This window comes from Hyla sarda, chromosome 3 (assembly GCF_029499605.1).
Source record: "Hyla sarda isolate aHylSar1 chromosome 3, aHylSar1.hap1, whole genome shotgun sequence".
In the NCBI taxonomy this organism is placed as follows: domain Eukaryota; kingdom Metazoa; phylum Chordata; class Amphibia; order Anura; family Hylidae; genus Hyla; species Hyla sarda.
The window spans coordinates 111914090-111940033 of NC_079191.1; the positions used below are offsets into that span (position 1 = coordinate 111914090).

General features: G+C 44.3%; 1 protein-coding gene across 6 annotated transcripts in view; it reads right to left on the reverse strand.

Annotated features, from left to right (window-relative positions):
- The window catches only part of CP (ceruloplasmin), a 111635-nt gene that overhangs the window by 82140 nt on the left and 3551 nt on the right, over positions 1-25944 (reverse strand). For 2 of the 6 annotated variants that reach the window (XM_056564846.1, XM_056564850.1), the window contains exons 2-3: positions 13127-13524; positions 847-1005 (exon numbers count right to left, since the gene is read on the reverse strand). The exons of 2 other annotated variants lie outside the window; for them this stretch is intronic. In XM_056564846.1, the coding sequence (XP_056420821.1) occupies positions 847-1005; positions 13127-13215 (248 nt within the window). In that variant the 5' untranslated portion in view covers positions 13216-13524. The remainder of the gene's footprint in view (positions 1-846; positions 1006-13126; positions 13525-25944) is intronic. 2 more of the 6 variants (XM_056564847.1, XM_056564848.1) reach the window with 2 other exon arrangements.

Below are 25944 nucleotides of genomic sequence, written 5' to 3' on the forward strand. Positions count from 1 at the left end.
ACCATAAAGGCGTTAACGCACGCTTCAGAAGAAGTAATGATTCACATTTTTTTTTATTTCTTCAATTCAGTCTTGTCATACACAGCATCTTTAAATGCAAAAAGGTAGATAACAGTAGTGGCAAGCTGTAGTCCTTGGCCATACTGAATAAAGCAATGACATTTGGTGGGGGGCCGACCACCCCTTACTAATGCATGAGAAAGCTAGAACTTGTTTCAAATTTGAAGGTGAAACACCATTTTCTAGTATTCCGTGCAAAGAATTCTTTTATATTTTAATGACTCTTTCTGTATATTCTGATCACAGCACCAGCTAAAGTGGGGTGCTTTTAGGTTATATTCGCACAGGACAGTTTATTATTATTTTTTTTTTTCATCTCCACAATTATGTTACAGAGGGGGGGGGGGGGGGGGATAAAAAAGAGAGAATCCCCTGTTGTGTAAACCTGAATTTTTATTTTTTTTTCATTTTACACCCAGAGACAAAAAAAAATGTCCTGTTTATACCCTGCAAACAGTTCTTGTTCCAAGTGATAGGGGTGATACACTGTAACATGTCCTGCACCTGTGTCAATTAGTCATGACAACATTTTAGCCTCCAGTTGTAAAATCATAACTGTCCACTTTTTAGGAGCAAGCAAGTATTTCAATTATGAGGAAATTATAATTAAAATACATAAGAACATAACATTTTCTAATGATAAACATTAATGCACAGAGAAACAGGAAACTCAATGTCTGTAGTTCAATATCAGATGACCCCAGCTCCTAAACACAACCAATGTAATATATTAGAGAAATACTTATATCTATGTGGTTTTACAACAAATCCAAAGTAATTACTTACTCATCATCAGCAAGTGACTTTCCAGAAATGACATTAACACCCGTAGGGGCATAATCCCAGTTTACTTCTTTAATTGCTATATAGTATGTCCTCTGTTTCCCCTCCACACATGCCCACTCCAAGATGGTGATCAGGCATATTGTTAAGACCTTCATTGTCCTGGGACACATTGGAGAAGAGGTCAGTCTTTGTGACAGGCAGTGTGTCCCGGCTCTCTGGAGTCTCTAATCAATTTGTACTGCAAGAGTTTCGTAACCAAATTCTGTTTGTCTCCAAGTTCAACAGGCATTCCAGTAAATCAAATGGAAACACTCCAGAAATGTTTCAAGAGCTAACGTGTATTTAGGGGCATACTCATGGGGTAGTTACCTGGTTTAAAAGTGTATTCCAGGAAAAAACTTTTTTTTTTATATCAACTGGCTTCAGAAAGATAAACAGATTTGTAAGTTACTTCTATTAAAAAATCTTAATCCTTCCAATAATTATCAGCTGCTGAAGTTGAGTTGTTCTTTTCTGTCTGGCAACAGTGCTCTCTGCTGACATCTCTGCTTGTCTCAGGAACTGCTCAGAGTAGAAGAGGTTTGCTATGGGGATTTGCTTCTACTCTGGACAGTTCCCGAAACAGGTGTCATTAGAAAGCACTTAGACAGAAAAGAACAACTCAACTTCAGCAGCTCATAAGTACTGAAAGGATTAAGATTTTTTAATAGAAGTAATTTACAAGTCTGTTTAACTTTCTGGAGCCAGTTGATATTTAAAAAAGTTTTTTTCCTGGAGTACCCCTTTAAACCTCCTGCTGCAGCGATACAGTTAAATCCACTGGCAGAGCTCAGAGCCATTGCCCGCCTGCTGTGCAAACAGGGCACTTTATAGACTATTTGTCCAACAGGGCGAATTTCAAGAAATTACCATACCACCCCCCCCCCCCCCCCCAATTTAATAATAATGTTTCTACTCTAATAACCAAATCTAATAATTGCCAAGTCAGGTTAATACACTATAAAAGTTTTTACCATGTAAAACTACAACTTCCAGAGACCCCAATGAGGACCCCTGAAATGCGTTATGTTATATACTGGACATATGAAATTCATTATATTACACAATGAGGGAGATTTATCAAAAACTGTCCAGAGGAAAAGTTAACCAATAGCCCATAGCAACCAATCAGATCGCTTTTTTTTTTATTTTTAAACTTTTCTTCTGCACAGGTTTTGATAAATCTCCCCCTATACCTCTGAAATCTATTACAATATAGTTACATAGTTACATATAATTGAAAAAAGACATGTGTCCATCATGTTGAACCAAGAAATAGAAGGGAATGGGTGTGGTTGGATGAAGGGGATGGGATGTGATTTTATATTTCTGCATAAGCATTAATGTTATTTTGTTCTAGGAATCTATCTAACCCTGTTTTGAAGCTTTCAACTGTTCCTGCTTTGACCAGTTCCTGAGGTAGACTATTCTATAAATTCACAGTTCTTATGGTAAACAATGCGTGCCGCCCCTTGAGCCTAAACCTTTTCTTCTCCAGATAGAGGGAGTGCCCCCTTGTCCTTTGAGGGGGTTTAACCTGGAACTATTTTTTCCCCATATTTTTTGTATGGGCCATTTATATACTTTTATACATTGATCATATCTTCCCATAAACTTCTCTTCTCAAGACTAAACAATTTAATTCTTTATACGAAATGCTTTATAGTATAGTAGTATTATGTCCCTGTCCCTCGAGTCCATGCCTCTTTTGATACATGACAATATCCTGCTGGCCTTAGAAGCAGCTGCCTGACATTGCATGCTACTCTGTAGTCTATGATCTACAAGTACATGTTCTCCTTCTCTACCAGTGACTCTCCCAGTTTAATCCCCCCTAAGACATACAATGCATGCATGTTATTAGTACTCAGATGCATAACTTTACATTTATCCACATTGAACCTCATTTGCCAAGTGGATGCCCAGACACTTAGTCTATCCAAGTCATCTTGTAACTTATGCACATCCTCTATAGACTGTACCGTGCTACAAAGCTTGGTGTCATCTGCAAAGATAGAAACAGAGCTGTTAATGCCATCCTCTATATCATTAATAAATAAATTAAACAGTAGCGGTCCCAGTACTGAACCTTGGGGTACACCACTAATAACCGGAGACCAATCAGAGTACGAATCATTGACCACCACTCTCTGGGTATGATCCATAAGCCAGTTTTCAATCCAGTTATGAAATAAAATTTCCAAACCAAAAGACCTTAACCCCTTACGTACATGCATAGTAAATGTATGGTGCTGCATTGTGTCACTTCGCACACAGCGTCGTACATTTACGGTGTGTCTGTGACGCGAGCGCAGGAGCTGCGCTCGTTTCATTCACAGCGGGTCCTGGCAGCTGTCAGGCCGCAGACCCGCCGTTAATGGCAGATATCAGTGATTGCGCTGATGTCTGCCATTAACCCCTCAGATGCCAGATCACAGCATCTGCAGCAGTGCGGCTATTAAAATGGCTGATCTGATCACCGCGGGGATCACTGCTGCAGGGATCAGATCAGTCAAGATGGTCCCCTCACCTGCCTTCGTACTTCTCCGGGGTCTTCTGCACTGATCTGCCTTCCAGCAGACCAGAGCAGAAGATCGCTGATAATACTGATCAGTGCTATGCCCTATGCATAGCACTAAACAGTATTAGCAATCTAACGATTGCTATAAATAGTCCCCTATGGGGACTAAAAAAAGTGTAAAATAAATGTAAAAAAAGTGAAAAAGACCCTCCCCAATAAAGTTTTAAATCACCCCTTTTCCCCATATTAATACAAAAAAGCATAAAAAAGATAAATAATAAACATATTTGGTATCTTCGCATGCATAAAGTATACAAATATAATGTTAATGATCCCCTATTGCGGAAGGACTAAACGTAAAAAAGAAAAAAAAAATCCAAAATTTCAACTTGAAACTGCAAAAAATTTTCATAAAAAGTGATCAAAAAGTCATACGCTAACGTGGTACTAAAACAAACTACAGATGATGGCGCAAAAAATTAGCCCTCACACATCCCTGAATACGGAAAAATAAGAACGTTAGAGGTGGTCAAAATAGGGCAATTTTAAACGTACAGATTTTGTGTTTTGCTATAGAAAGTGATATGGTGACTCAACGTGCGCTAATTCCCCCCGCAGGCGCGCGGTCCCCCATGGCTGAGGACCAGTTACATGTCAGCAGCTGCGCCGATATCCCCCCCCCCCCCCCCCCCCCGTGGGCGCATGGTGGGGATAAAGTTATATGTCAGCCGCTGCGCTAATTCCCCCCCGCGGGTGCACGGTCCCCATGGCGGGGAACTGGTTAAATGCCAGCCACAAGCGTTGATTCCCCCCGAGGGCTCACATCCTCTTGCTGTGGTAGCCAAAGTCGCACTGCAGTGAATGGTGTTTGGGGATGAATATATATAACACCAACAACATCTGTTGGTGTTAGATTTTCCCAGTGGGTAGCTTCGGCAACACATTCTTTGTTACATTACCTTATAGGTGATATATGGATGAATATATATGTCACGTGACACACACACACACCCCCAGCCCCCACAGTAACCAGGGGTAGGGAGTTGGTTTGCGATTGTCAGCCAATTGAATGTGATGGGGCTGAGATGCTCAAGCAGAAAAGTGCTGAGACACCCTATCACATTCTATGGCAAAATACATTCTACAGCACAATACCGGCTATTAACCCTTTAGATCGCCAATGTCAAAGCAGACAGCGGCATCTAAAGGGAGCTTTAACTAGTCCCTAGTGGTCCAGTGGGGTGGGGGGGTGATCCACTGTGGAGGTAGCCAGAGGGCTTACCTCTGCTTCTACGCTGGTACACTGGTCCCGGCTCTGTGACTGATAGAGCCTGGCTGAATCAGGCTTTATCAATCGAGCTTAGAGCACACAGATCAAAGTGGTTCTATGGAATTCCATTGATCTCTATGAGGTCTATCTGATTCCTCATAAAAGGCCCCCAAGGGAACTAATAAAGTGTAAAAAAAAAAAAAAAGTTGAATAAAAGTCTAAAAAAACACCCATTAACCCTTTCCATATTAAAAATTTGAATCCCCCTTTTCCCATATTCAATATAAAAAATATGTAAACATAATAAAAATAAACATATGTGGTGTTCGAACATCAAAACAAACATGGTACCAATAAAAACAAACATGGTACCAATAAAAACTTCAGATCACCACACAAAAGTGAGACCTCATACATCCCTGTATACGGAAAAATAAAAAAGTTATAGGGGTCAGAAGATGACAATTATAAACACACTAATTTTGGTGCATGTAGTTATAATTTGTTTTAGGTAGTAAAATAAAATAAAACCTATATAAATTAGATATCATTGTAATCGTATGGACCTACAGAGGTGTCACTTTTACCAAAAAGTGCACTGCATAGAATCGGAATGATTGATGTCCTTACAAAGTAAAATTGGTGGTGCAAAAAACAAGCCCTCATATGGGTCTGTAGGTGGAAAATTGAAAGCATTAAGATTTTTAAAAGGTGAGGTGGAAAAAACAAAAGTGCAAAAATTAAAAATGGCCCAGTCCTTAAGGGGTTAATGACTTTATGTGCAATACAAAAAATGAGTAACAATAAAAATCCTATACAATGGAGCCCTATGCAACACAAAAATGTGCACTAATTGTTGGAGTACCTAAAGAAGAAACTTTTTGGATTTCTAATCTCGATGCATTTAAAAAACAAAAAAGTATGTTCATGAAGGGGGAAAACTGGTTCAGTTTGAAAGTGGTTAAAGTGTAGATTAATGACTTGCTACCATTAAACACCGAACATCAGGCCAGTTGTGAATTACCCTATAATAAATAGTGTCAAGCAATTGGTGCTAAAGCATGGGTTTAATGTCAAATGAACACATCGATTTTGGTGTGTCCACTCTTTAGTTTGTATAGGGGAGTCATGAGGAATAGCAGTTGGCCAAACAAGCATTCAGGTGACAGCCATCTAGAATGGGATGCTGGACCTTTGTACCAGAACCAGGGCCCTCTGGTACTGTAGTGGCAAGTCTGACCCTTCTAATATAACCTAGACTTCAAACAGTAGTTGCAATGTGAATAAATATGAAAATGAAATACAAATTTACAATTGCCTATTATTCTTTAACTTTTCCAATGACAATGGGCAGAGAACCAGTGTTTAAAGCAAAATAACAATAATAATAATTCTCAATAATATATAGATAAAAATAACTTTTGAAATATGCAATGAAATGTCTTTGTATAAAGTGAAAAATGTTCTATCAGTAAATGATATTATCAGCTAACCTAGCCTGACCTGAAACCTGAACTTGTTAATCATTCTAATGTTGTGCAAGGGATATTCCATTATTTGTCAATACTTTAAAAGAGCCAAAATGGCATAATTATATGAGATACAGGAATCTCTGCTACATGACTCTCCGCTGTGGCTAGGGGATAGAAGATTGGAGACTAGAAAGATCAGATTCAGTCTATAAGAAAAGCAAAGTCTTTATTGGAGTTAAAGGTTATTTCTCTCCCCACTTTGCTGCTGATGTTCTGAACTAGAGATGAGCGAATTTTTTAAAAATTTGATTCGGCCGATTCGCAGAATTTTCCGAAAAAAATTTGGTTCGGTCCAAATTTATTCGCAGTGAATCTGTATTAAAAATGGCTATTTCTGGCCTACAGAGAGCCACAATAGGGGTGTAGAACATTTTGCCTTGCTGTAACACACATAGGGTGTGTGATGGGTTAGTGGAATATTACTGTTATTCAGTATGACATGGAGATTAGAGGCGTCGCTATTAGAATCACTGTCGCAGAGCAGCACAATGACAGAGCCTGGGGGAGGCATCAGTATGAGGAGACCATATAGTGACTGAATGACACAGCGTGGAGGTGGCTGCAGCATGCGGAGACCATATAGTGGCTGAATAGCCGAGCCTGGAGGTGGCAACAGCCTGAGGACCCCAAAGGGCCTCACAATTGAAAAGGTTAAAGATATTTTTTAACATTTAAATTGAACATTTCAAATAGATGAACATAATGTGCAGGCAGCATTAGGAGACCACATGGCGGTACGGTGACACTGTCTAGAGGTGGCGGAAGCATGAGGAGACTATATAGTACCTGAATGACACAGTCTGGAGTTGGCGGCAGGATGAAATCATATAGTTGCTGAATGACACAGCCTGGAGGTGGCGGAAGAATGAGAAGACCATATAGTTGCAGAATGAGACAGCCTGGAGGTGGCAGCAGCATGAGGAGAACATATGGTGGCAGAATGAGACAGCCTAGAGCTGGCATCAGCATGAGGAGAGCATATGGTGGCAGTATGAGACAGCCTGCATCAGGAGTCCTGAAAGTGAACTGGTGACATAGTGGGGTGGGGGCAAAACCAGTATCCAGTGACGAAGGTGGATGAAAAAGGAGAACTCGGTATTAGATGTGTGGTATCAGGGGGGTGGCAGGATCAGAATAGTAACTGAGGCAGGTAGGCAGAAGATAACTGTCTCTTTTGTAAAAGTGTTAGTGTGCACAAGTAAGTATTGAGGATACTTAACTTAACTTTTAATAATATTCGTAGGATAAAATATATGTACCCAAATTTTTTTTTTTTAAATCAAGCAAAAAAAACCATGTGCCACCTACACCACCAAGTATTGATGTGATGCAAGACCTGTAAAATGTGGGAGGGAACAACGTATGGTTCATTGTAACTGGTGGGGGTAAAAACTTCCCCTGTAAGGCCCTACTCACGAATTATTAATTCCCTTCTTGGCAAGTGTTACTCGCCCTAAAAAAGTTAAGTTTTAGGTAATGCATAACATCAACACTTACTTGTGGTCTGATGTGGAGGAATGTCTTTAACTGGGGAGCAGCACCTTAAATAAGTTTTGCACTATCCATATTTGTGAAGTGTTGGTGTGGCACCATGGTCAATCTACTCTGATGCATCAGGTATTGGTGGGTGGAAATCCGGGCTGATCCATGCCTGATTCCTCTTCACAAAGGTCAGTCTCTCCACATTTTTAATGGACAGACAAGTTCTCCTTGGGGTTACTATGGCCCCCGCCGCATTAAACACCCGCTCTGGATGGCGAATTTCGCGAATATAGCGCTATATATTCGTAATTACGAATATTCGTTTTTTTTTTTTTTTTTCACAGTACACATCACAGTGATCACCCCTCTCTGCTTCCAGCTTGTGTGGTGTAAAGAAGGCTCTAATACTACTGTGTGAGACTGGCGTGCGAAACTTCGCATATGCGAAAATTAGTATATGCTAATTTTCGCATATGCGAATTTTCAAGTATGCGAATTTTCTATATGCTAATTTTCGCACGTTAATTTTCGCATACGCGAATTTTCGCATATGCGAAAATAAAACGAGAATATAACGAATATGCGAATATTCGCGGGTATATGACGAATATTCGTCCATATATTCGCGAATATTCGCGAATTCGAATATGGCCTATGCCGCTCAACACTAGTCATCAGTTCTCTGAAAGGTGTAGAGTCCACAACTTGAAAAGGGAGGGACTGCAGCACCATCAATTTGGACAGGAGCACATTCAGCTACTGCGCCTTTGGATGAGTGGGCGCATATGGTTGTCTCTTGGACATGGCTTCGCCAAGGGATTGCTGGCGGAATGACTCACTCAAAATAGGAGGAGCAGGAGCATCTGGAGAGACAGAAGATGGGTATGACACACAGCTCCCTTCAGCTAGGTGGTGGAGCCTTGATTCGCTGAAACACAAGCCACTGGGTGATGGAGCAGAATGGACCACCACATTGGAGGCACGGTTCTCACAGGCTGCTTTATGATAACGCTGCATATGTTGACGCAGGCCCGGGGTGCCAACATTGGGACCCTGGCCATGCTTCACCTTCTGCTGACACATCTTGCATGTGGCTATGTGAACCTCCTCCGGATGCTTGATGAAAAACTGCCACATGGCCGAGTAGCTGATTTTCCCACCAACAGTCCACACTGATTGACTGCTACGTGACTGCCACTGCCCGACTCCAGGAACCCCTTTTCCACTACCTCACGGGAAGGTAGGGCCGCCCCCTCCCATAGACTTACATTGGGGGGACGGGCGTGACGTCACACGTGGGCGGAGTCCTGACGTCACAGACTTCCGTTCCCGTAGTCGCGACTCAGACCCTCCAGCGCTTCCGCACAAAAAACAGGTGGGTGCCGCATGCAATACTGTGGGGGTCCCCAGCGGTGGGAACCCCGAGATCAGACATCTTATCACCTATCCTTTGGGAGTAACTCTTTAATAGAGGACAATATGCTTCTAGTGCTTTGCTCACCCTAACTGGCTGGCTACTATTAGCTTTTCAGTTGTTGTACACACTAGTGCTACAGCATACAGTCACTGTGTACTACAACCGAAATTGCACTCCCTTCCCTATCAGTGCTCCTAGGCTGGATTTGGGCTTGAAGGGAATTGTTGCTGCAATAAAGCTTTTCTGTGAAACACACTGCTCTTTGTCCCTCTCTGCAATAGAACACTAGTGTGAATGGGAGGTGAATCGCTGCTGTTAAAATGCTTTTCTGTGCAACACACACTGCTGTCTGTCCCTCTCTCTCTGCAATAGAGCACTGATGTGACTGGCCGCAACATGGCTGCCAATTATATAGGGCTGTGACATCACAGGGGGGCTGGCTGCTGATAGTCTGCATGCGGCATGTGAATCAGCGTCATCCCGCCGACCCGCCTTCCCAGGATTCCTTGCCCCATGTCCTGAAATGTGGAGCCGTATTTTAGATGCTCGGCCTCTGGAGCCTGGACCGCACTAAATCGAGTTTAATGAACCGATTCGCACAATCGAATTGCGGCGATACTCGCATTTGTTCCGAATCAAATTTTTACCTGAAATCCGTAATGAATTCGGATTGTCAGATTCAATTCGCTCATCCCTATTCTGAACCCATTCCAGCCAAGCACTCAGACCAATCACTGCAGCAGTTTGAAATGTCATCAGCAGAGCAGGGAGAGGATGTAGTCAGGGGAAGAAACATGGGCATTGGGGTGGATCAGAGCATAGTGTAGGTGATAATTTTACAGTCCTATCAGGCGGTTGTGTCTTTTTAACTAAATGGAACTCCCCTTTAATGCTACAGTATAGAAATTTTAGACAATTGTTACTTTCCAATTTTGTAGCAAAAATTTCAGAAATCTGTATTCTAGAAGGACTGCACCTCTATGCACAAATAGGGGTCCATGAAGACATAGTTTGATGAGTTTGATGTTGAGAAACATGAGGAGCATACGCAGAGTCTTCACCTTAGACCCATCAAACTGAATGAATTTGAACACTGAATGCCAGACCTCATTCAGAATCAGTGTGTTCCATAAGAAATGTTTATATGTCTGAAAGAGCACAAGTTCTTCTTTCTAATGCTGTTATAGTAGTAGGAAGTGGCCCAACTCTATATTATCACCTATCATTTTGTAATGGGATGTCAAACAAACTCTTTAGGTGTGATGATTAGATGTCCATAGGATTTTTGCACAAATATATAGATTACTACTCAGATATTCTGTTCAATATTTGTCATGTGTGGCATAGATATGTGCAGCCATGAACTCATTCACAATCACTTTCACTGCCTAACCAATAGCCTCCCTAACCAATGGATTCTCAACTGAGGCAGTCCCTGTTCTCTGTAAATGCTGGGACGTAACAAGGTCCAAAACAATAAACAACACTGTACGGAGATCAAAGGATTAAAAGTCACCAGAAATAGAAAACACCAGAAAAAGAGAGAAGTCTAACAAGCAAGGTCCAAACTGAAATAGCAGCACAGGTACCAAATCACTTAGAAGAGAATAAACATGTAACAAGCTGAGGTCATAATACACAGAAAATAACATGCTAGGAGCAGAATAAGAGCTAGTGCAGAAAGACTGAACACAAACAAGGACTGAGCAGACTAGCCAGGTATTTATATGCAGCTAGAAAGGGCGTGGATGCTGAAATCAGATGTAATAGGCTCTAGGTCCAAGCCTGCTGATAAGGCCAGGCGTCATCATAGCAATGCAGGATGCTTAAGCCAAATGAACTGTAAAGTCATAATCAGGTCCTACTTATTAATATATTCTTTTTAAACACAAGCATTCAGCAAAGTATATTAATATAAACATGAAAATATGTGCATCCGAGGGCAGATAGTTCAAGTCCTGGGAATCTTCACTCCAGATAAAAAGCTTTGCAGGAAGTACCAAGCACGGAGACATTTAACAGCTCTGATCAATAGAGATGAGCGAACTTACACAAACTTCTCGGCTCGGCGGTTGCTGACTTTTCCTGAATAAATTAGTTCAGCTTTCAGGTGCTCCCGTGGGCTGGAAAAGGTGGATACAGTCCTAGGAGACTCTTTCCTAGGACTGTATCCACCTTTTCCAGCCCACCGGAGCACCGTAAAGCTGAACTAATTTATGCAGGAAAAGTCATCATCTGCCGAGCTGAGAAGTTCATTACGAATCGAATTTACTGTAAGTTCGCTCATCTCTACTGATCAATAAGTTTCAGGGCTCCTTTGTGACATTTGCTTAAATTACAAAGTAACTAAAAAGAATATTAGACAAAATAGCAAGAAGTTGTTGTGCATATTTTTCTATATTTATGCATGTTATGCTAGAGTATATGCGGCCTCAATCTTAATGCACCAAAGTGAGAAAGTGCAGAACATATGTCCCTACATATTTGATTTTAAAGACCATGTGATTTTGACCATATAGTGTAGCTTGTAGTTTATTAATTTATGATACTGTGGAAAATTCATTTTTGATATACACTGTGTATTATGCATTTAATTGTTTCAAAATTTTAAGCAGTCCACAGTTTTTTTTATTTAATTTTTTTTAACTTTTTACCTGACTCCCCAGACTTTCATTTTTTGACAGGGTCTATATTATGTACTAAATTTATTAATTGCAACTTTTCATGTTTTACAGCAAAAAGTCATATTCTTAAGCCACACAGGAAGTGCTTTGTTATCAAGCTTAAAGGGGTACTCTTTTGAAAAACATTTTTTTTAAATCAACTGGTGCCAAAAAGTTAAACAGATTTGTAAATTACTTCTATTTACAAATCTTAATCCTTCCAGTACTTATTAGCTGCTTCATGCTCCACAGGAAGTTCTTTTTTTAAATGTATTTTCTGTCTGACCACAGTGCTCTCTGCCGATACCTCTGTCCATTGTAGAAACTGTCCAGAGCAGGAGCCAATCCCCATAGCAAATCTATCCTGCTCTGGACAGTTCCTGACATGGACTGAGGTGTCAGCAGAAAGCACTGTGGTCAGACAGAAAAGAAATTCAAAAAGAAAAGAACTTCCTCTGTAGTATACAGCAGCTGATATGTGCTGGGAGGATTAAGATTTTCAAATAGAAGTAATTTACAAATCTGTTTAACTTTCTGGCACCAGTTGATTTAAAAAAAAAAAAATTCCACCCCTTTAAAAAAGCAACAATGGGGGTTATTTATCAATAATGGTCTTGGCTAGATCATTTTTGTTGTTTGTCTAGATGCATTTTTTGGGGGGCAGTGCTGCTCCAGATTGATCATATTGTCACAGTGACTGTGAGAAATTTCGCGCAGATCTACACCCAGATAATTTTCTACCACCGCTTTCAGATCACGTCTACCCTGCTTCTGAGGAGCTTATCTGTCTGTGCTTTTGGCTATATTTGTTTTAGTTTTAATTTTAAGGTAAATTAATTTCTAAAAGAACGTCTGCAAAGAGAGTCTCCCTCACATTTGAATATGGTTTACCTTGCCGCAGGCCAGGGGAAAAAAAAACTTTAGTGATCGAGAGACGGAGGTTTTAGACAGGAGTAGTTCTCTTTTATAGACCTGGTCGGGAGGTGGTCTAGATTTGTGGGTTTTTTTTTTTTTTGTTTTTTTTTTGCGCCAGTTGCAGCAAAATTTGTGCAAAAAAACAAATGAAGATAATAAATTCGTGACCACTGCATCCGTCACTTTAAAGCAACACCAAAAGGTCAAAATGAAGGATTTTAGAACTTTGGAAAAAAAAAAAAAAGCGAAAAAAACCCTGCAATTAGTGCAAAAATAGCAAAAAATTGCAAACGTAGAACAAAAAAAGCTATACAACACAATGATAAATAACCCCCAGTGTATTGTATGGTTTATGTGCTATAAGGCCATGAAATAGACAAGGTGTAAGACTAATGATAAATTACATATTGAGAAAGCTTATCAATAGCTGTAGCAACATACCTGTAGCACAATAAACTGAACAAATGATACATTTCCCCCATAATAATGTAAATATTTTTATTCTCGCAACATTTGGGAGTATTAGACATCAAGATACTTTCCTCATTCCTTTGATTCTGAAGATCGTTGCCAATAGTCTGGACAGCCTGGTGCAATATTTGAAAATAACCCAATGTTGACAGAATTCACAAGAACTTTGAGTTCTCTAATTCCGGGACATATATTGCACACCTTTCCTGCTCTCTAACACTATGGCCCAGATACACAAATGCAGGAGAATTCTGGAGCAAAATGTGCCAAAAACAAACAAACATTATTTTTCATATAATTATGGGTTTTAGATACTTTGCAGATACTTTACTGCAATGTCCATCAGTTCATCAAAGAGGGTGTGGCATCTGTAAAAAGGAAGGGGGGTTGCATTGATTAAAAAAAATAAAAAATAAAATGGGGTACAGTCTCAATGATTCTGGTTTGAAGAAAGACAACTAGATTTATCATTCAGCTTCATACTTTGATAAATGACTTATGGTGCATTTAAAGGGGTACTCTGCCCCCAGACCTCTTATGCCCTAGCAGGCCATGACCTCTGCCCCGAATCAGGCACCGATTACATCAATCATCGGCGCCTGCCCTGTGGAGAAGATAGGAAGCGACTCAACTGTTGAAGATCGCTGCGTGGGACATGGTGTGTATCTTTTTTTGTAATTTTTTGTACGCGGGGGCAGGGGGGGGGGGGGTTGGGGTTTGTATGTATGGGAACTACACACATCATGTTACACCAGTGTGCCTCCAGCTGTTGCAAAATTACACTCCCAGCATGCCCAAAGGCTGTCAGGGCATGCTGGGAGTTGTAATTTTGCAACAGCTGGAGGCACACTGGTTGGGAAATACTGTCCTAGCCTATTCAGCATACACATAATGTTTCACCAGTGTTTCCCAACCAGTGTGCCTCCAGCTGTTGCAAAACTACAACTCCCAGCATGCCCTGACAGCCTTTGGGCATGCTGGGAGTGTAGTTTTGCAACAGCTGGAGGCACACTGATTGGGAAACACTGTGCTAGCATTTTCAGCATACACATTAGGTTAAAACAATGTTTCCCAGACAGTGTGTCTCCAGCTGTTGCAAAACTACAACTCCCAGCATGCCCAAAGGCTGTCAGGGCATGCTGGGAGTTGTAGTTTTGCAACAGCTGGAGACACATTGATTGGTAAACACTGTTCTAGCCAATTCAGTGTTTCACAAACAAAGAGCAGTGTTTCCCAACCAGGGTGTTTCCAGCTGTATCAAAACTACAACTCCCAGCATGCGCCGACAGCGTTTGGCTGTCCGAGCACGCTGGGAGTTGTCGTTTTGCAACAGCTGGAGACACCCTGGTTGAGAAACACTGTATTACCCATGCTACTTTCTGAGAGTTTTATTCCACCACCTGCTGCCTACCTACCTGAGCGTATTCCCACCTACGTATCTACCTGTCTTACTGTCTTCCTACCTAGCTACCTACCTACCAGGCAACCTAGCTAACTACCTACCTACATGTTTTCATACCTACCTGGCTATACCTACCTGTTTTTATACCTGACTACCTACCTGGCTATCTTTCTACCAAACTACCTGCCAACCAAGCTACCTACCTATTTGGCTACCTGGCTATATTTCTACCAAACTACCTGCCAACCTAGCAACCTACCTATTTGGGTACCTGGCTATTTCTCTACCTAACTACCTGGCAACTTAACTGCATACCTACCTGGCTGTCTTCCTTCCTACCTACCTACCTAACTGGCTAGCTACCTACCACACTACCCAGGGAATTTTTTGCATCGAAGCCCTGTGGTTTCAAGCTACAGCCCTGGGGAGCAATATGAGGGGGTAATATAGAAAGGGGAGCAATATAAGGGGGTAATATAGAAAGGGGAGCAATATCAGAGGGTAATATAGAAAGGTGGAGGCATTCTGAGAAGCATAATATACAATGGGGACAAAATGAAGGGATAATATACAATTGGAGGCAATATGAGGGGGATAATATACAATGGGGGCAATATGAGGGGTTAACATACAATGGGGGCAATATGAGGGGATAATATGCAATTGGGGGCAATATGAGGGGGATAATGTACAGTGAGGGGCATAAAATACTATGGGGGCAATATGAGGGGCATAATACCCTATGGGGGCAATGTTTGGGCTTGCTAATCCATAGGAACATTGTTGGGGCCAATACTATGCAGCTGCACAGAGGGATCTAATACTATCTGGGGCACTGTAATACATGATATAGGGGGTTTGTATAGAGTTGAGTATTGTGCTGTAGCGAGGAGCCTAAAATGTTTGTCTGACAGATTCGGTGAAGATGAATTGTGATCGGGAGAAATCTTCATGATGACCCAGGACAGATGGAGAAGAAAGAGAAAAGTGAATGACACCAATCAGAGAAGATGCCTGTTACGCCGAGCGCTCCGGGTCCCCGCTCCTCCCCGGAGCGCTCGCAGCATCCTCTCATTCGCAGCGCCCTGGTCAGACCTGCTGACCGGGTGCGCTGCAATATCACTCCCAGCCGGGATGCGATTCGCTCCCGTACCTGACCCGTTCCCCGTCTGTCTTGTCCCGGCGCGCGCGGCCCCGCTCCTTAGGGCGCGCGCGCGCCGGGTCTCTGCAATTTAAAGGGCCACTGCGCCATTGATTGGCGCAGCAGGCTTAATCAGTATGTTCACCTGTGCACTCCCTACTTATACCTCACTTCCCCTGCACTCCCTCGCCGGATCTTGTTGCCATTGTGCCAGTGAAAGCGTTTCCTTGTGTGTTCCTAGCCTGTGTTCCAGACCTCCTGCCGTTGCCCCTGACTACGATCCTTGCTGCCTGCCCTGACCTTCTGCTACGTCCGACCTTGCTCTTGTCTACTCCCTTGTACCGCGCTTATCTTCAGCAGTCAGAGAGGTTGAGCCGGTGCTGGTGGATACGACCTGGTTGCTACCGCCGCTGCAAGACCATCCCGCTTTGCGGCGGGCCCTGGTGAATACCAGTAGCAACTTAGAACCGGTCCACCAACACGGTCCACGCCAATCCCTCTCTGGCACAGAGGATCCACCTCCAGCCAGCCGAATCGTGACAGTAGATCCGGCCATGGATCCCGCTGAAGTCAACACTGCCAGTTGTCGCCGACCTCACCACGGTGGTCGCCCAGCAGTCGCAACAGATAGCGCAACAAGGCCACCAGCTGTCTCAACTGACCGTGATGCTACAGCAGCTATTACCACAGCTTCAGCAACAATCTCCTCCGCCAGCTCCTGCACCTCCTCCGCAGCAAGTGGCCGCTTCCAGCCTACGATTATCCTTGCCGGATAAATTTGATGGGGACTCTAAGTTTTGCCGTGGCTTTCTTTCGCACTGTTCCCTGCACTTGGAGATGATGTCGGACCAGTTTCCTACTGAAAGGTCTAAGGTGGCTTTCGTAGTCAGCCTTCTGTCTGGGAAAGCTCTGTCATGGGCCACACCGCTCTGGGACCGCAATGACCCTGTCACTGCCTCTGTACACTCCTTCTTCATGGAGATTCAAAGTGTCTTTGAGGAACCTGCCCAAGCCTCTTCTGCTGAGACTGCCCTGCTGAACCTGGTCCAGGGTAATTCTTCTGTTGGCGAGTACGCCATCCAATTCCGTACTCTTGCCTCCGAATAATCCTGGAATAATGAGGCCCTCTGTGCGACCTTTAAAAAAGGCCTATCCAGCAACATTAAAGATGTGCTGGCCGCACGAGAAATTCCTGCTAACCTGCATGAACTTATTCATCTTGCCACCCGCATTGACATGCGTTTTTCCGAAAGGCGTCAGGAGCTCCGCCAGGATATGGACTTTGTTCGCACGAGGCGGTTTCTCTCCCCGGCTCCTCTCTCCTCTGGTCCTCTGCAATCCGTTCCTGTGCCTCTCGCCGTGGAGGCTATGCAAGTTGACCGGTCTCGCTTGACACCTCAAGAGAGGACACAACGCCGCTTGGAGAATCTTTGCCTGTACTGTGCCGGTACCGAACACTTCTTGATTGTCCTATCCGTCCTCCCCGCCTGGAAAGACGTACGCTGACTCCGCACAAAGGTGAGACAGTTCTTGATGTGAACTCTGCTTCTCCACGCCTTACTGTGCCTGTGCGGATATCTTCTTCTACCTTCTCCTTCTCTGCTATGGCCTTCTTGGATTCCAGATATGCAGGAAATTTTATTTTGGCCTCTCTCATCAACAGGTTCAACATCCCGGTGACCAGTCTCACCAGACCCCTCTACATCAATTCTGTTAACAATGAAAGATTGGACTGTACCGTGCGTTACCGCACGGAACCTCTCCTAATGTGCATCGGACCCCATCACGAAAAAATTGAATTTTTGGTCCTCTCCAACTGCACTTCGGAAATTCTTCTTGGATTAACGTGGCTTCAACGCCATTCCCCAACCCTTGATTGGTCCACAGGAGAAATCAAGAACTGGGGTACTTCTTGTCTCAGGGACTGTCTTAAACCGGTTCCCAGTACTCCCTGTCGTGACCCTGTGGTTCCCCCGGTATCCGGTCTTCCTAAGGCTTATATGGACTATGCTGATGTTTTTTGCAAAAAGCAAGCAGAGACTTTACCTCCTCACAGGCCTTATGACTGTCCTATTGACCTCCTCCCGGGTACTACTCCACCCCGGGGCAGAATCTATCCTCTGTCTGCTCCAGAGACTCTAGCCATGTTGGAGTACATCCAGGAGAATTTAAAAAAGGGATTTATCCGCAAGTCCTCCTCTCCTGCCGGAGCTGGATTTTTTTTTGTGTCCAAAAAAGATGGCTCCCTACGCCCTTGCATTGATTACCGCGGACTTAATAAAATCACGGTAAAAAACCACTACCCCTTACCTCTTATCTCGGAACTCTTTGATCGCCTACAAGGCGCCCACATCTTTACCAAACTGGACTTAAGAGGTGCTTATAATCTCATCCGCAACAGAGAGGGGGACGAATGGAAGACTGCATTTAACACCAGAGATGGACACTTTGAGTATCTGGTCATGCCCTTTGGCCTGTGCAACGCCCCTGCCGTCTTCCAAGACTTTGTTAATGAAATTTTTCGTGATCTCCTATATTCCTGTGTTGTGGTTTATCTGGACGATATTCTAATTTTTTCTGCCAACTTAGAAGAACACCACCAGCATGTCCGCATGGTTCTTCAGAGACTTCGGGACAATCAACTTTATGCCAAAATGGAGAAATGTCTCTTTGAATGTTAATCTCTTCCTTTCCTAGGATACTTGGTCTCTGGCCAGGGACTACAAATGGACCAAGATAAACTTTCTGCCGTCTTAGATTGGCCACGCCCCTCCGGACTCCGTGCTATCCAACGTTTTTTGGGGTTCGCCAATTATTACAGACAATTCATTCCACACTTCCCCACTATTGTGGCCCCTATCGTGGCTTTAACCAAGAAAAATGCCAATCCTAAGTCCTGGTCTCCCCAAGCGGAAGACGCATTTAAACATCTCAAGTCTGCCTTTTCTTCTGCTCCCGTGCTCTCCAGACCTGACCCATCTAAACCCTTTCTATTGGAGGTAGATGCCTCCTCTGTGGGAGCTGGAGCTGTCCTTCTACAAAAAAATTCTTCCGGGCATGCTGTTACTTGTGGGTTTTTTTCTAGGACCTTCTCTCCGGCGGAGAGAAACTACTCCATTGGTGATCGAGAACTACTGGCCATTAAATTGGCGCTTGAGGAATGGAGGCACCTGCTGGAGGGATCAAAATTTCCAGTTATCATATACACTGATCACAAGAATCTCTCCTATCTCCAGTCTGCTCAACGACTGAACCCTCGCCAGGCTAGGTGGTCGTTGTTCTTTGCCCGTTTTAACTTTGAAATCCATTTTCGCCCTGCTGACAAGAACATTAGGGCCGATGCCCTCTCTCGTTCTTCTGATGCCTCTGAAGTAGAGGTCTCTCCGCAACACATCATTCCTCCGGACTGTCTGATCTCCACTTCTCCAGCCTCCATCAGGCAAACTCCTCCAGGGAAGACCTTCGTTTCTCCACGCCAGCGTTTCGGGATTCTCAAATGGGGACACTCCTCCCACCTCGCAGGCCATGCAGGCATCAAAAAATCCTTGTAACTCATCTCTCGATTTTATTGGTGGCCGACTCTGGAGACTGATGTTGTTGATTTCGTGCGGGCCTGTACTGTCTGTGCCCGGGATAAGACTCCTCGCCAGAAGCCTGCTGGTCTCCTTCATCCTCTGCCTGTTCCTGAACAGCCTTGGTCACAGATTGGTATGGACTTTATTACGGACTTGCCCTCATCCCGTGGCAACACAGTTGTTTGGGTGGTTGTTGATCTATTTTCCAAGATGGCACATTTTATTCCTCTTCCTGGTCTTCCTTCAGCGCCTCAGTTGGCAAAGCAATTTTTTGTACACATTTTTCGCCTTCACGGTTTGCCCACGCATATCGTCTCGGATAGAGGCGTCCAATTCGTGTCTAAATTCTGGAGGGCCCTCTGTAAACAGCTCAAGATCAAATTAAACTTCTCTTCTTCTTATCATCCCCAATCCAATGGGCAAGTAGAAAGAATTAATCAGGTCCTGGGTGACTATTTACGGCATTTTGTTTCCTCCCGCCAGGATGACTGGGCAGATCTTCTACCATGGGCCGAATTCTCATACAACTTCAGAGTCTCCGAATCTTCTGCTAAATCCCCATTTTTCGTGGTGTACGGCCGTCACCCTCTTCCTCCCCTCCCTACTCCCTTGCCCTCTGGTTTGCCCGCTGTGGATGAAGTGACTCGTGATCTTTCCACCATATGGAAAGAGACCCAAAATTCTCTTTTACAGGCTTCATCCCGGATGAAAAGATTTGCTGATAAGAAAAGAAGAATTCCCCCCATTTTTGCTCCCGGAGACAAGGTATGGCTCTCCGCTAAATATGTCCGCTTTCGTGTCCCCAGTTACAAACTGGGACCACGCTATCTTTTCCCTTTCAAAGTCTTGTGCCAGATTAACCCTGTCTCTTACAAACTCCTTCTTCCTCCTTCTCTTCGTATTCCCAATGCCTTCCATGTCTCTCTCCTTAAACCACTCATCATTAACCGCTTCTCTCCCAAAGTTGTTTCTCCCACTCCTGTTTCCGGTTCATCTGACGTCTTCTCTGTGAAGGAGATTCTGGCCTCCAAGACTGTCAGAGGGAAAAGATTTTTTTTGGTGGATTGGGAAAACTGTGGCCCAGAGGAGAGATCCTGGGAACCTGAGGACAACATCCTAGACAAAAGTCTTATCCTCAGGTTCTCAGGCTCCAAGAAGAGGGGAAGACCCAAGGGGGGGGGTACTGTTACGCCGAGCGCTCCGGGTCCCCGCTCCTCCCCGGAGCGCTCGCAGCATCCTCTCATTCGCAGCGCCCCGGTCAGACCTGCTGACCGGGTGCGCTGCAATATCAGTCCCAGCCGGGATGCGATTCGCGATGCGGGAGGCGCCCGCTCGCGATGCGCATCCCGGCTCCCGTACCTGACCCGTTCCCCGTCTGTCTTGTCCCGGCGCGCGCGGCCCCGCTCCTTAGGGCGCGCGCGCGCGCCGGGTCTCTGCAATTTAAAGGGCCACTGCGCCATTGATTGGCGCAGCAGGCTTAATCAGTATGTTCACCTGTGCACTCCCTACTTATACCTCACTTCCCCTGCACTCCCTCGCCGAATCTTGTTGCCATTGTGCCAGTGAAAGCGTTTCCTTGTGTGTTCCTAGCCTGTGTTCCAGACCTCCTGCCGTTGCCCCTGACTACGATCCTTGCTGCCTGCCCTGACCTTCTGCTACGTCCGCGCTTATCTTCAGCAGTCAGAGAGGTTGAGCCGTTGCTGGTGGATACGACCTGGTTGCTACCGCCGCTGCAAGACCATCCCGCTTTGCGGCGGGCCCTGGTGAATACCAGTAGCAACTTAGAACCGGTCCACCAACACGGTCCACGCCAATCCCTCTCTGGCACAGAGGATCCACCTCCAGCCAGCCGAATCGTGACAATGCCCCTGTGTAACTATAATGACTTATATGGTCTGCAGCCCCTGTGTACAGCCGGTATCTTTTTCTGTATGGTCACTGTATGGGGGATATTGGTATTTGTATAGTGGTTTTATTCCATAACAATATAGGGGTATTAGTCAATGGTAATGGTAGTTATCATAGTGTGGTGGAATTATATGCCCTTGTATTGTGATGTTATTAATGATACTGGCCTGCGTATAGTGGCTTTTATTTCCTTACAGTATTCACTGCAAAATTATTACACAGTAGCGATATTATTTTATGTTTCTAAGCCCGATACTAAGATAAAATCTAGTGTTTTTTTTGTTTTTTTTTAGCAACTGGCTCCAAAAAGTTAAACAGATTTGTAAATTACTTCTATTAAAAAATATTTATCCTTCCAGTACTTTTTAGCTGCTATAATCTAATGACAAAGTTCTTTTCTTTTTGGATTCTTTTTTCTGTCCACAGTACTCTCTGCTGACACCTCTGTCCATATCAGGAACTGTCCAGAGCAGGAGCAAATTTTCATAGCAAACATATGCTGCTCTGGACAGTTCCTGAGAGCACTGTGGACAGAAAAAAAAGAAATCCAAGAAGAAAGGAACTTTCTCTGTAATATACAGCCACTAATAAGAACTGGAAGGATAAAGATTTTTTAATAGAAGTAATTTACAAATCTGTTTAACTTTCTAGCACCTGTTGATTAAAAAAAAGTTCCACCGAAGTACCCCTTTAAAGTCTATGGGATTTATTTTTTTATTATCCTTTATGACCTGTTATATCCCATCAGGAATGATGGACATTATTTGTGACGGAAGAAAAAACGGAACATGCACTAATTTTTCTTCTGTCACAAGAAACGGGTAAATTAACGGCTGTTATTTTTAACATTGAAGTCTGTGGCAAATGGATGAACCTTTATGTAATCCATTTGCACCTGGTTTATAATATCTGTTATTACTTCTGAGCATGCTCAGAAGAGGTGACATCAGCAGACTCCTGCAGTGCTGATGGAGTACTACTACTCCCATCATGGAACAGACTTGTTTCCATGATGAGAGTAGTAATTCCCCTCCCGCGGGAGTCTGCAGGTGACTGGGGAGGCAACATTAGTGTTTGTACTACAAACCCCATCATGGAACAGACTCTGTTCCATGATGGGGGTTGTAGTACAAGGGCTGAGGGATTGATCACACTGGGTCTAACTTCTAATTAGAAGTTAATAAACAGGGGAGCGTGCGGCATGCTGCACTCCCCTGCGATGTACAATGTATTTTACTTTCATTTTTAAAGTACTGAGGAGCCATTCAGGGCTCCCGGTGGGGTTTTCAAATACAAGCGCTGCGGTGGGGAAAGATATATAGAATCACGGGGGGGGGGGGGGTATATATTTGGCCCCCACAACACTTCTATATATCTTGCCCCCTTCTGCGCTATATAAGTCTTGCCCCCCGCAGAGCATTTAAATATTTTCCCCCTGGAGCACCTATATATATATATATATATATATATATATATGTTCCCCCCCCCCCCGCAGCGCATATATTTATATATATATATATATATATATATATATATATGTTTCCCCCGCAGCACATACATATATATTTCCCCCCCCAGCGCATATATATATATGTTCCCCCGCAGCGCATATATATATATATATATATATATATATGTTCCCCCCGCAGCGCATATATATATATATATATATATATATATATGTTCCCCCCGCAGTGCTATCATAAGCCCCCGGCAGCGCTATGAATGAAAAGTATTCTATTAGCAGCGCATCGGCCTCTGCGATGTGCTGCTGAAAGAATACCGTATTTATCGGCGTATAACACGCACTTTTTAGGCTAAAATTTTTACCTGTGTGTTATACGCCGATAAGCCGCTGCAGTTCAATGATTTAAAGCGGGCGCTTTAAATCATTGAACTGCAGCGGCTTTGCAGGTGCAGAGACTTGCCGTCGCTGCTGGCTTCTCTGCCCCTGCCTGTCCTGGGGTCTAGAGCCCTGCCGCCGGCCCTTCTCTTCCCCTGGCTATCGGTGCCGCTGCCCGTTCTCTCCTCCTGGCTATCGGTGCCGCTGCCCCATTGCCGGCACCGATAGCCAGGGGGAGAGAAGCGGCGGTGCCGACAGACAGGGGGAGAGAAGGGGGAGCAGCACCCATTGCCGGCACTGCTGCCCTGTTGCCTCCCATCCCCGGTTGTATAATTACCTGTTGCAGGGGTCAGGTCCGCGCTGCTTCAGGCCTCCGGTGTGCGTCCCCTGCTTCGTTGCGCCGTGCAGTGCATAGCAACGACGCAGGGGACGCACACCGGAGGCCTGAAGCAGCACGGACCCGACCCCGGCAACAGGTAATTATACAACCGGGGATGGGGGAGGCAACGGGGCAGCGGCGCTGGCAATGGGTGCCGCTGCCCCTTCTCTCCCCCTGGCTATCGGCGCCGCTGCCTCAATGCCGGTGCCGCTTCTCTCACAATGGGGCGCCGACACCGATAGTCAGGGGGGGGGGAGAACGGGTAGCGGCACAGATAGCCAGCGGAAGAGAAGGGCTGGCAGCAGGGCTCTAGACCCCAGGAAAGGCAGGGGGAGAGAAGCGGACAGCGACGGCCTCTCTCCCCCTAACTTTCGGGTTATACGCATGCACACACACGCACCCTCATTTTACCAAGGATATTTGGGTGAAAAACTTTTTTACCCAAATATCCTTGGTAAAATGAGGGTGCATGTTATAGGCCGCTGCGTGGTATACCCCGATAAATACGGTACTTGTCATTCATAGTGCAGCGGCGGCATATGTACATAGAAGTGCTATGGGGGCCAGATAACACTATATGTCTGGCCCCCACAGCTCTTCTATAATCATATACCTCCGCAGCGCTATGAATGAAAAGTATTCTAACAGCAGCGCATCTGGCCGGGAAGTCGGCTGGCGCGATGCGCTGCTGAAAGAATACTTGTCATTCATAGCGCTGCGGCGGCATCTGTATATAGATGTGCTGCGGGGGTCAGACACACATCCATATATCTGGTTGACTAAATATATGTTCCCCCCGCAGTGCTATCATAAGCCCCCAGCAGCGCTATGAATGAAAAGTATTCTAACAGCAGCGCATCTGGCCGGAAAGTCGGCTGGTGCGATGTGCTGCTGAAAGAATACTTGTCATTCATAGGGCTGCGGCGGCATATGTACATAGAAGCGCTATGGGGGTCAGATAACACTATATGTCTGGCCCCCACAGCGCTTCTATAATAATAAGCCTCCGCAGTGCTATGAATGAAAAGTATTCTAACAGCAGCGCATCTGGCCGGGAAGCCGGCCAGCGCGATGCGCTGCTGAGAGAATACTTGTCATTCATAGCGCTGCAGCGGCATATGTACATAGAAGCGCTGTGGGTGCCAGAGATATGGCATTATCTTGCCCCCACAGTGCTTCTATGTACATATGCTGCCGCAGTGCTATGAAAGAAAAGTATTCTTTCAGCAGTGCACCGCGCATTCATTGTGCTGTCGGGGGCTTATGATTGCACTGCGGTGGGGGGGGGGAGAAAGATATATATATATATATACATGTGCTGTGGGGGGAACATATATAAATGCGCTGCGGGGGTGAAATAAATAAATGCGCTGCGGTGACCCCCCCATCTTCAATTTGAAAACCCCGCCGGGAGCCCTGAATGGCTCCTCCGTACCGGACATTCAGGGCGCCCGGCGGGGAATTTAAAAAGGAAAGTAAACTACATCGTACATCGCAGGGAAGTGGAGCATGCCGCCCATTCCCCTGCTTATTAACTTCTAATCGTACTGGGTTTCAGAAGTGAGACCCCGTGTGATCAATCCCTCAGCCCCTGTACTACAACCCCCATCATGGAACAGTGTCTGTTTCATGATGGGGGTAGTAGTACAAACACTAATGTAGCCTCCCCAGCCACCGGCAGACTACTACTCTCATCATGGAAACAAGTCTGTTCCATGATGGGAGTAGTAGTAGTCCCGGCTGTGGGAGTCTGTAGGCAGAGGTGTTAAAACGGCCGTACATGAGGGATGTAATAACGGGTCTTAACAGATGAATATGCCTGTTATTTTGATGGACTTTATTCAGCCATTAGCACCCGTTATTTCCGTTATTATACATCTGTTTTTACACAGAAAATGGATGTTTAATAACAGATGAATGTTTATATTGTGAAAGGAGCCTTAGAAGGCACGTTGCAATAGAACAGCTGCAGGGAAGTGGTTCAATGGAAACTGCATAGAAAGGATCAGAGAAGTACAGTAAGTGTGTGTGGTTTTTTTTCCGTTTTTTTTTATTATTATAAGATATGTTATACCTTTAACCCTTTAAGGACCCGAGGTTTTTCCGTTTTTACATTTTCGTTTTTTCCACCTTACATTTAAAAAATCATAACTCTTTCAATTTTTCACCTGAAAATCCATATGATGGCTTATTTTTTGCGCCACCAATTCTACTTTGTAATGACATCAGTCATTACAATTTTATCCAAAAATCTGCGGCGAAACGGAAAAAAAATCAATGTGAGACAAAATTGAAAAAAAAAAAACCCCGTTTTGTAACTTTTGGGTGCTTCTGTTTCTACACAGTACATTTTTCGGTAAAAATGACACCTTCTCTTTATTCTGTAGGTCCATACGGATAAAATGATACCCTACTTATGTGCTTTTGCTTTTGTTGTACTTCTGGAAAAAATCTAAACTACGTGCAGGAAAATTTATAAGTTTAAAATTGTCATCTTCTGACCCCTATAACTTTTTTATTTTTCCGCATATGGGGCGGTA